We start from the raw sequence: 12,024 nt of genomic DNA, 5'->3' as shown, positions 1-12,024 counted from the left end.
AGCTTTGGCTGGAACTCAGGAAAAAAAGTTATGACCTTTGAACAAGGGGAAGTCTAATCAGGAGGGCTACAAGGATAATGTGAGATTATGAAGGCAGAAAATCAGAAGGGTGAACGCTCAACTAGAATTTAATCTGGGTACTACTGTAAAAGACAATAAAGAATGTTTTTGAAAACACATTAGCAAAAAAAGGAAGGCTAAAGAGAATCTCCATCCTTTATGGGATTTGGGAAGAAACAAAGTGACAAAGGCTGAGGAAAAGGCTGAGGTACTTAATGCCTTCTTTGCCTCAGCCTTCAATATCCAGAGCAGCTGTTTTCTGGGTATCTGGTCCCCAGAGCTGGAGGACAGGGACAGGGAGCAGAATGAAGCCCCCATAATCCAAGGGGAAATAGTGATCTGCTACACCACTCAGACACACACAAGTCTATGAGGTCAGATGAGATCCACCCAAAGGTTCTGAGGGAGCAGGTGGAAGTGCTCACTGAGCCACTTTTCATGATTTATCAGCAGTCCTGACTCACTGGAGACATCTCAGTTGAGTGGAAGTTAGCAAATGTGATGCCCATCTACAAGAAAGGCTTGAAGGAGGATCTGGGGAACTAAAGGCCTGTCAGTCTGACCTTGGTGTGAGAAAACCTATGGAGCAGATCATCTTCGATGCCATTATGCGGCATGTACAGGACAACCAGGGGATCAGGCCCAACCAATATGGGTTTATGAAAGGCAAGTCCTTCTTGACCAACTTATTCTCCTTCAATGACAAGGTGACCCACTTAGTGGATGAGGGAAAGGCTATGGGTGTTGTAAGCCTGGACTTTACTAAAGCCTTTAATGCCATAGCACCCTCCGGGAAAGAACTGGCTGCTCATGGCCTGGATGGTTGCACTTTTCTCCCTGGTTGATGGCCAGGTCCAGAGTAGGGGAGAATGAAGTTGCATCCAGTTGGCATCTGGTCACAAGTGCTATTCCCCAGGGCTCAGTATTGCGGCCAGTCCTTTTAATATCTTTATCCATGATCTGGACAAGGGGATCAAGTGCACTCTCAAGAAGCTTGCAGATGACACCAAGATGGGAGAGAGTGTTGACGTGCCAGAGGGTAGAAAGGCTCTGCAGAGGAACCTGGACAGGCTGGATCAATGGCCCGAGGCTGATTTTATGAGGTTGAATGAGACCAAGAGCCAGGTCCTGCACTGGGTCACAACGATCCCAGGCAGTACTATAGGCTTGGGAAAGAGTGGCCGGAAAGCTGCCTGGTGGAAAAGGACCACTGCTGGATATGAGCCAGCAGTGTGTCCAGGTGGCTAAGAAGGCCAATGGCATCCTGGCTTGTATCAGAAATAGTGTGGCCAGTAGGACCACAGAGTGAAATCTGACCAACTCAGGTTTGATAAACTGGGTGTAAATTAAGTACAGTCCATAAAACACTCTCAAGCTGAAAGAGCACTAAGTGCTAAGTATTGATTACCACTTGCCCTGTACTATATGTATCAAATGAACCAATCTGATGGAATCATCTGATAGGTTCATTATTTATTATGCACTTTTACACTAAAGTATAATGAGTAGCTTAATGGCATAGCTTGAAATTACTTAGATCCAGACCATGTGACTTACTCATATGTTAATGTACTTGTAAAGTTAATGCAAATAAATGCAGAATTCCCACCGGTTCATAGTCTGCTTAAATGGTGCTTTCATTTAATGGGAACTAAACAAAGAAATGGAGAGATTGTGGGACCTCTGTGAATCCACCATTTCTGCCTGCTTCCACCATAGCCCCATCTGCCAGCAGCAAGAGAAGGCTGTTCTCCAAGATACACATGGTCTGCATTTTAGCAAGGACAACAAAATATTCTTGGATTTCTCATCAAATATATGACATTTAACTATTCACAACTTAAAAATATTAAGATTAATAAAAAGTTAAAATCTGTGTTTTCTCTGAAAGGATTGCCACCTTTTCTTGCTACAAGTGCAGATGGTGTTCCAATAGGATGTGCACATATTGTACTCCAAGAAAAGCCTACCTCTCCTATGATTTGCAAACCTCGGGCACCACGCTTTTTTTTTGGTTCCTAAAAAGTCAATACCAGGTTCCCAGATACTAGCATCTATAGATGGACATACACATCTCCCATGTACAGGAAATACAGTTGTTTATGTATTTCACGACCTACTTCAACCATAGGGGTGAGACTACATGCTCTCTGAAGGTCCCTTCCAACCCAAACCATTCTGTGATATACTGTACTCAGACAAGTACCAGTACAGCCATTTATTATCACATAACAGGAAGCACTGTGAACCCAATACAGTACTAGCTACCTGTTTTAGACAGTTTGCCGGTACTTCTGTTACTTGATGAGCTATCTCCTCTTGTCAGGACGGTTATCCCACCAAAGCTGGCTGTCTTTGTTATGGCTGGCTTCAAATTTCGATTTGAGCTGTCCGAGTCTGTGCTGCTCCATGGCCTCTGGTGGTCTGTCCACTTTAATTCATTCTCTGTACTGCTCTGTCGACTGCCAGATGTCTTCCCGATGCTGTCTCTATTACCCCTACAGACATCAGGAAACAAAGACTTATACACAAATAAAACCATGTCACAGCAGAGTTTATCGTTGGGTACCCTGCAGCGACCTAAATAAAGAAAAAGGAAATACTCTGCATTTATGAAATCACGTTTGAAACCGGGGATTTGACCCCCATACTCATCTGTCTTCAGCATGTAAACACCGCTATACCTTTTTTATATGCACAGCACTTACCACCGTTCCCCTTCTGCACATTCCCTGAGAGCACTTCACCAGATGTGGTTGACATAGCACTATCAGGCAGCACTGATGTAGCATTTCTGTTGTCTGTTGAGGGTTCTCTTCCCTCAGCAAAGCCCTCACTACTTCTCACTTTTCTGTGCATCTCCTGTGATGTTTTTCTCACCAACTTCACCTGCCCTCTACCTTTGTCTTCATACCCATCCTCCTTATTTTTATTGCACCTTGCTCCCAGTCATTATCAGTTTTGTGAAGTCATCCAAAGCTTCCCTAAACATGTGTCCTCTCAATGTGGCCCCGAACTCTTCACTGCTAATGCTCCACCTAGAGATGCATGAGTTGGTTTATGTCCCCTCTGCATACAGTTGTGAGAATCTCTGGGCAGAGGCTGTCTGTCCTCGAACAGTTGCAGAGCACCCAGTGTAATACACTAAACTGTGACCAGAATTTGGAGGAGAATTTGGTTTATTTATGGTGAGCTTTTACACTGTACTGCTAAAATGACAAAACCAGAATGCTATAACAGCTTAGTGCACCATGACTGTTATCCCAAGTGATGCTCATAACACTGTCTTTGGAAGTCTTTTAGAAGATATTTTCCACCCCTCTGTCTTATTTTACAGTATGATAACTTACAGGCTCAAAGCTCTTTCTACAAATCAAAAACGATGGGACGGTATCTATTTTTTTTTGTCCCCTTTGTCCCTGTGAACATAGCTCCTGCTTTTTATTTGGAGAACCTGCTGGGCTGTGTCACTTGGGACATGAAGGAGCAGCGGGTCAAAGGTAGGATCAGGCTCTTGCACTCCTTGCCTGTGAACCAAACCTCTCACAGATGTGATCAGCAGTATAAACATGTAGACCTTTGCTAGATCCAGACTGTGGGAAGTCATGAAGAGAAACAGCACAGAAGTAACAACACAAAAAAACAAAAAATATTTTTAAAATAAATCATCTAAAGATTTAATTGGAAAGAAAAAAACCAAAGTATATTATTTAAAGACTCTTTTGTACTCTTGTGCTCAGAAATTAACAAGTCTCTTATATTTATATTCTAGTGGAAAAGAGGAAGAGAAACGGAATGCTTTTGTATTCTGTGGTTTTTGGTTACACAAAATTTCTTTTAGTTTCCCAAACCCAAACAGATATTACTCATTAAGAGTGTCTCTGTGTAGATGCCTCCTTACTCCTGCATGCCTGCTCCCTGACTCTCAGATCGTCAAGCCTAACCCAAAGAAAGAAGAAATGTTTTTTTGCCTGCTGCCTGTGGTCATGGGATGCAGAAGCAGATGCTCCAGCACTGTTCCTTATTTGGTCCAATCTCTCCATCTCCTCTGTGGCTGCTGTGATAACATGCAGGGTTAGCAACTGTACATCAAATATTCCTTTTCTTCTCATAGTGAAAATTTATGTATTATAAATAAATATAAATATAGGTTTGAAGTGACACAAGCTGTCGCTCCTACATATGAAAACCCCAATGCATAAAGACATCTAGTGATCACCCTATTTCTGTAGAGCTCTCCCCGTCCCTTAGTGGATGAAGGACATGCTTCTGAAAGCACACATTCCCTCTGCCTGCTCTGCTTAAGACTTGTGGCAGTTGACTGACGTCTAAAGCAACTTGGCATGCTCAACTCTGGTTGATCTGAACTGAATCTGTGAGAGCTCATGATGGGGGAAGACAATCTTTCTAAGATCCACAGAAGAACACTGCCACAACCAGACTGGGTCTTCTACTGATCCAGTGTGTCAAGTGGTAAAAATGTCCTCCATGAAAATAGGGACTAACCCTTATTGATATCCTGTGGCTTGGGATGCTATTTGGGATATAGGATACATCTGAATGTTCTCTGGGTAGAAGGAATTGGAGCTGGGAAGACAAAGTTCACAGAGAAAAAGTTTCAAAATATAGCTGCTTTGGCTAATGGAACTTCAATCAGTTTCACCTCAATGTACTATTATTTCAGCTTTTAATAAACCAATAAAAGGAAAAAAGGTCAGTCTGGGCACTAGTCTATGAAACGTGCCTGTTGTATACACTCCAGCAAAAATGAGATTCCACCAGTTACAGTCACTTCCAAATTGCGGCAGTCTGAGCAGCTGGGCACCTGGAAATCTCCTATGGTTCCTGAGACAGTGATCCATAAAACCAAAGGAAAGGGACCTCTTGTTACCTTTGCATTCAGAGAGCCTGGGATGAGTGAGATAGAACGCATTCTCCATGTTCCTTTCCAACCAGAAAAATGACATATCCAGACCTGTCAAGGTTTCCCTTGGCAAGGACACAGATAGAATCACAAGTGAAAGTTACTGGGAAATGAATATTAAATAAATTCATACAAACCTAAACAGCTGTCTTTTCTTATGGGTATCATTGCATATGCTACTGTCTTCCAACAGCCTACTGAAAAATGAAAAAAAAGATTATGCTAACAAACATGGTAATTCAAATTTATCTGATCTGAAAAACATATATTAGATTTCTAGAAACATCTTCCAACTTGTGCTAGATTCAGTTTAAAAAAACAAGGCTAAAATTTCCCCCTCCTCCCTCGCCCATAACTGAGCACAGTCAACTGAACGTAAGAAACATCAGCCAGGGAGGCTGAAGGCCATTTAGCATTTCCTGTTAGCAAGCAAGGTAATTCTCAGAAGCCAAGGAACCATATATCCACATCCAAAGGAAAATTCATAAAAATATCACTTAATAAGAACATAAAAATGCAAGCCAGCAAATGTGATTTTAAGTACTTGCTAAGTCGCTTGGAAGTCTCTGCAGCTCAGAGAAATGCTCAGGTTCTCTGACAAAAAAGAAAGGCAAAGCACTTAAACCCATACCTAACTTTCAACACAGCAAATCAACAGGATTGCTCATGTGTGCGGAGCCAAGTACAGGTTCAAGTGCTTCACCTGATCAAAGGCTGTAGGGCATGAAGCAAGAAAAAGCAGTGTTCTGAGGAACGCAGCTGAAGCCTCCCTCAGGACAGCAACAGTTCAGGCAGTACAATTTGCAACCTGGCCTTTTACTGGTCTCCACTTGGGTATGCATCCTCACACCAAGAAAGCAGGTCAGTCAGCTCATGGGTTTGAGCACAGCAAACCACGTGTAAATACCAAAACTGGCCACATTCTCCTACACAGGGGAGGCCTGGCTATGGAGTTCATGGTTTATCCCATATAGGTACCCACCCTATCCTCAGCACCACAGGGGCTTTTCATGCTGACCTGGAAATGTGAACAACTGTGTCATGTCTGTTGTCCAAATCTTTCCTGAGAGGGGAAAAATAGGTTTATGGTAGCATCAGTTTTTTTGCTTTTTGGGTTCCTCTGTTGCAATTTTTATTTTTTTTCATAAAACATATCTCCATAGCCACAACACAGAAGAATCAGCTGAGAAAATATCCTTGGCTCTCAGAATATAAGGTGGTTAGATAACAGTGCCTATGATCTCCTGAGAGCCCTCCCTCATTCCACTGTCCATCGGAAAAGCTGGTTTGTACCATTACTGTGGAGTCAATTTTTATGGGAACATCTGACAGGTGTAAGGATGGACAGAGAACAAAATACTATGACAGATAGCCTCCCCTTCTTCAAGGGAGTGGTAAAGAGTTCTAAAACCTTCACAGACAGACTCAGGCCAGCACTGCCCAAAGACTCACCAGTGAAATTCCCAGTTTTGGTTAAAATCCTTATGGCAGCACAGTTTTTAAGATTTTTAACACAGTTAAGCAACTTATGGCTGTTATGGAGTCAACACTTCATACTTCGTAGATTCTTAAAAACAGTTTATTCTTCCCTTTAAGTGGATTTAACATAATAAAAATAACATTCACAAGAACTATCACACAGTAATGCTAAGTAACAGTGGGCTCAGATATCACCGTCTCATTACTACACTGCAGCAGTAAAGCAGATTCAGCTTGGGGAACTTGAGAGCCTTCAAAAGCAACAAGTAATGTCAGCATTGCTGCTCAGCCCCACAGGAGAGCAGGTTAAACAACAGAAACACAAGTCCGATGTTTCATAAATACCATCATCCAGCCACTGCTAGAGTGCTTTTTAAAGATCAATAAGTTAAATTCTAAAGGCACCCCAGAGACAGAACAGTCATTTGAAATGAAAGCTTAGGTGGGCTCCCCTTCTTTCCCACAATCTGTTTTTTAAACTGAAATGCAAAGCCTCAGGAAAGAAGCAATAGTAATACCTTATCTGCTCAGATATCATATTGCAAGGCAATCGCTTTTACTCCCTCTTAAAGCATAAAACCACTTCAGATAATATGGATTAAAAATTTGCTCAACATTCTTCACATTAGGATAAACGACTATAGAACTATAGATAGATAAAATAATAAGAGAAACAGCTAAATTTAACACACACACACACACACAAGCTATTTTTTACCTGTTTTCCACAAAAAGGTTTTCCTGGGAGCAAACTGACTGAAAAATAAAAAAGGCATTGTATCAGACGTTCTAGATATGCTCTGCTGTTCCAATTTCTTCTTGATTTTAGAATTACCTCCTCTGCTCAGGCTTAAGGGGATTTCAATTCATGCATCATTTGCATTTGCAGAAGACAAGAAGGGAGAAAAGGTCAAGAATAAGGTCAGGCCAGTAAAATAAATTCCATGCATTACAACACATTGCCAAAGAGGGGTCTCAGTTTGGAAACAAACTGAAACTTCTCAGTTGTGGGATTTGAAGAAGGCAGTATGTGCAAAATACTGGCAAGTTGAAGGGAAAACTCATTTTTCCTGTAAAATATAAGGTTCCACTGGTCTGCCCTACCACGTCAAAGTAAGACTGCAGAATAGCACGGAGCTGCAGATAGAAAGGCCAAATGGAAGGAAAACATGCAGAATTGACAAAGTTCTTCAAAGGGAGAGAAGCTACTGCAGTTCTTAGAAATAGTGTGTGATTTTGCATTTTACAGTTGGAGAGGGAACACTGAGATATAAAATGATAATAACCTTCTTAATAATAATATTAACACCAATCACAGTCTATCACAAAAAGGTTCCCTGCTGGAAGACTTAGACTCCAAAAAAGGTGAAGGGCTCAGAATAAGTAAATCCTATGGGCAAGTGTATAATTCTTTTAGCATTACTTAATTTTTATGCAGAGAAATGAAGCTGTACTCAATTTTCCATGAATAATTCTCCCTCTTTGATTTTTTCATTTCCCTCCTATTTCATGTTCACTAGACAAAATGCCTCATAGCTGTCACTGGATTATATCTCGATGAGGTACAGAAGAAAGAATAGTCAGTGCTTGCACTGAATTTAAACAAAAGGCAGGCAAAGGGAGGAGGGTATCAGAGATCATGCCCATTACTTCTGTAACAATGGGATTCAGCTCAAAGAATAATGAAATGCCATCATTAGCAGTGTCAAATTTTAATGGTATGGGATATGCACAGATTTTGGATGTTTGTTTTGACAAGGGTGAGCTAAAAGACCTACTCAAAAGAGTGCTGGCCAACACTAGAAGCAACACCCTGCTCATTCTTAGTGCTCCAGCAGATGCCTGGACAAAGTTTCCCATTGGTACCACAGCCAACTTACAAAAGCAAGGAATTCATCCCTGAGACGGCAATGCAATTTCTCATTAAAGCTGTAATTCACCCACCCAGAATCCACATTAGAGAACATCTGACAGCGCTGTGGGCTTCCCAGGCAAGCTTCCACCCTGCACTCCTGCTAAACTTGCAAGGCTCTCGGCTGCATCAGTGGCAAGTGCATCTCTCCTTAGCACAAAGCCTCAGGGCACCAGGAGCAAGTTCTCCACGGTCAGGGACCAAAATCCACCAGCTACAGTAGACCTAAAGTTTCACCCCAGGCTGAGAGAAGACAAAAACTGTTTCATATAAAATCACTGGGATCCTTCGTACAACTACAACATTGCATCTTCTCTTGTTTTATGTACCTTACTCAACAGGTTTCATTAACGAATGTGGCTGTGCAGATTTCAGCATAGTCTAACTACCCACAAAAGCATAGTGAAATCACCCATGGGCTTGTACAACACCAACTACGGGGACATGTCTTCATCTTGAGGTGCCACGATGGGCATCTGTGCATTGACTTCACTGCAGACAGATTCCAAAGCAGCATTACAACTACTCTCACAGAAAAACCTTTGCTTAGAGTACTGGTCTGTATACCCACAAAGTTACAAAAGCAAAGGGGCATGTGCCTGTCTAGATTAATTTAATTTTTTTGAAGTTTTTAAAGAGACTGCAGTGTAAATCAGAATAAATATTTGGGATTTATATTTTATCAAGCAAATGGAAAGGTCTGCTTCCTTTTCAGTGTCTTGATGGGAACTGCTATCAACTGCATTGTAGACTTAAGGACAGAGTCCATAATAACTCCATTTGTCTTCCTGGTTGACGATGCTGGCAAAGGGCTACACAGTCCCTGGAAACTATTTTTCAGTATACAGGTGTGAGGCTGAGAAGCAGAGAAGACAGGCACTTTTTTATTACGTTATTCTTACTGCTAAAAACTAGATGGTTAAGCAGATCTGGATAGCAATTGAGTTACTACAAGGTCAGGACTCACTTTCCAGATCTATAGTATCAATAATGCTCAATTTAAAGCACCAGGAAAGCTGAAATACACAGCATAGCTGTTGTAAAAAAAAAAATCCTTAAAACATTTGGCTTTTGTATACCCATCAAACACACTGACAACAAACCTACAAAAGAAAAAAGTTATGTAAGATTACCTAGAAATTAGCCTCCTTGGAGACCTCTGCATGCAAGATTTCCATTAGGGTGCTCTGTATGACTAATTGTCATTTATGAAATAAGTATTTCACTTTTCCAATTTCCAAGAACCCTTTAAAGTCTCAACTGAAAAATGTGCATCAGCTCTGCCAGTGCATTAGGTATACGGGGTGTTGCTGCTCATGTTTTTAATTACATTAGCCAACACAGATAACTATTAACATGCAGCAATATCCTGCAGTGGATACCATCAGGTAATAATTTTCTTGTCAGTTAACAAGATGTGATAAATCTCAGGCTTCCAACTAATACTTATTACTTGATCTGCAGCCATAAACAAAGGCTCTGTACGGCAGTACAGGAGTTTTAGTACCTACAGGCTTATGGTAGCCAAAACCAGTTGTGCCTTTGATTTGTTTTTATTAATTTTATGCCTTCTTCATCCTAATCTTTTCACACTACAAGGATAGGGCAGGCTGAAGCCACCTCTTCAAGTATTTCTTTTGGTTTTTTCTGTGATAAAAATTCTCACTGTTTTCTTAAGTAGAGGAATCATGACTTACTTTACCTAAAGGATCTGGTTCTTTAGAATACACTCCTTAGTCAAAAATAGCCATTACAATTAACAACAAAAAATAAAAAGCATGGTGTATTTCCTTTAATAAATTCCATGTGTACCATGGGCAATTCTACCATTTGTGTAAGTAAGAAAACATCTACATTTTTCAGTGAATACACAATGATTCTCAGAGAATACATTTATGAACACTGAGTGTTCCTAGCATGATTCTGGCTCATGAGGTTATACACTGCGTTAACCTTGAAGAATGAAATTTCCCCCATGTAATTTGATTGCTAGTCTTTAAAATCAATTTTCTGCAGGCTTAAAAGCCAAACATCGTGTATCATTCATGCCCTCATTTGAGATTCTCTGTTAAATCTACACACATGGAAATACCATGACATAATTTTTTTACTCCTTTAAGTTGTTCTTTGTCTTTCTTGGACAATTACTTTACAACTTCCTAAAGGCAACTAAAGCAGTTCAGACAAGAAATCTCTCTGCAAGATCCAGATACTCCAGGTCCTCTGCTCCAGTGCACTTAGCTGTAAAGTTCATAAATTGTTGTAAAACTAAGTTTCCAATAAAAACATGTTTTAAAAAGAAAAGTTGTAGGCTTTGCAGTTAAAAAGTAACCTTGAAAATAGCTTTGAGCATAACAGAGTTCAGGCAGCTCTGTCTTACTCTTAGCAGCCTGAAAAATTTGAGGCACACTTTATATTTCTTATTTCAGTGAGCTGGAACGATTTATTAACTATTTATTTCTTCACCTATCCTTTTATTAAGGTATCACATTAACATGCTTCTCAATTCCTGCCACTTGCTATGACTCCTTGCTATGACAGGATTCATTAAAACCTCCAGCTCTCCTTGTCAAAATTTATGATAGCCAACAGGGCAGATGGAAAACTTGCCAGAAAGTATAATTTAAACTGACTAATATCAGACTAATCATCATAAGGACTATCACAATGATGGCATTACTCACGAACATATTTATTTTGCTAAAACCTTCCCACTTGGAAATGAAGAGAGCTGGTGCATGAGAGTACTGCAAGATCAAAGGAAGGACAAGTCAGCTTTGTTGGTATGTGGGGTCCAGGTTAAGACATTTTTCACAGCATTTGAAACATGCATAGAATTTTTTGCCCCTGTACCAGACTGCCTTTTCCTCCTAAATTTTGTTCAAAGTTCTGATTCTTGGGCTGATATGTTATCTAAAGAGTTTTGGGTACCTCAAACATGTTTAGAGAGGGGGTGTCTGATGCAACAAGTTATGGCAGTAATCTAGACCTTCATGGCTGCTCTTTGGAGACTTCATGCAAGCTCTCTTCGTGCATACTCCAATTAAAAGTGAAGTATCTATAATCCATTTGCTAAGGTTCATAAGCAAGGCACTGATAAAGGCTTGACTACAGCAGTGAAAACAGTATAGAGGCAATAAAAATACCACTTGATTAATCCTTTCCTGACTCTCTTTCTATGTCTGTAATTTACAGGGTGACAAGGCTTAGCTATCTACCTCACATAAACCTGGGGAGAACTGGATTAATTAATGATTGCAGAGGGCATTAAAACTTCAAAGTCATATGTGCAGTAAATGACTATCTATAATAGGAAGCCATTTCTCTCTTTACTAAAATTGGGGAAAAAAACATTGTCCACCACCACAACCACTGACATCATCCTAAAACACCTTGTATCCGTAAGGCATCATCCTAAAAACACCTTGTGTCTGTAAGGAGTGCACCAGTCAAAAAAGCTTAGCTAAGAAATATATTCCTGATAATATTAATTGTACAGCTTGCTGAAATTAACTGCACTATGATGCTCACTAACACCTGCAATTGCAGAGAGAGAGAGCAAATGAGTGGATATGAGAGAGAGAGGGAGAGATATCTAACATTGCTCATCTTTAAAAATGCTCACTCCCAATCCATTTAAAATGCCTGC

At 40.5% G+C, this 12,024-nt stretch overlaps 1 protein-coding gene across 18 annotated transcripts in view; it reads right to left on the bottom strand.

The window, feature by feature from the left end:
• The window catches only part of ARPP21 (cAMP regulated phosphoprotein 21), a 191,678-nt gene that overhangs the window by 58,700 nt on the left and 120,954 nt on the right, over nucleotides 1–12,024 (bottom strand). For 12 of the 18 annotated variants that reach the window (XM_017821650.1, XM_017821766.1, XM_017821729.1 and 9 more), the window contains 3 exons: nucleotides 7,182–7,219; nucleotides 5,122–5,181; nucleotides 2,326–2,558 (listed from right to left, as the gene is read on the bottom strand). In XM_017821650.1, the coding sequence (XP_017677139.1) occupies nucleotides 2,326–2,558; nucleotides 5,122–5,181; nucleotides 7,182–7,219 (331 nt within the window). The remainder of the gene's footprint in view (nucleotides 1–2,325; nucleotides 2,559–5,121; nucleotides 5,182–7,181; nucleotides 7,220–12,024) is intronic. The other 6 variants (XM_017821745.1, XM_017821773.1, XM_017821754.1 and 3 more) reach the window with 4 other exon arrangements.

Source organism: Lepidothrix coronata, unplaced genomic scaffold (genome assembly GCF_001604755.1).
Source record: "Lepidothrix coronata isolate B3197 unplaced genomic scaffold, Lepidothrix_coronata-1.0 Scaffold3, whole genome shotgun sequence".
NCBI classification, from domain to species: domain Eukaryota; kingdom Metazoa; phylum Chordata; class Aves; order Passeriformes; family Pipridae; genus Lepidothrix; species Lepidothrix coronata.
The sequence above is the reverse complement of the archived record's forward strand: the minus strand, read 5'-3'. Positions and strand labels throughout refer to the sequence as shown.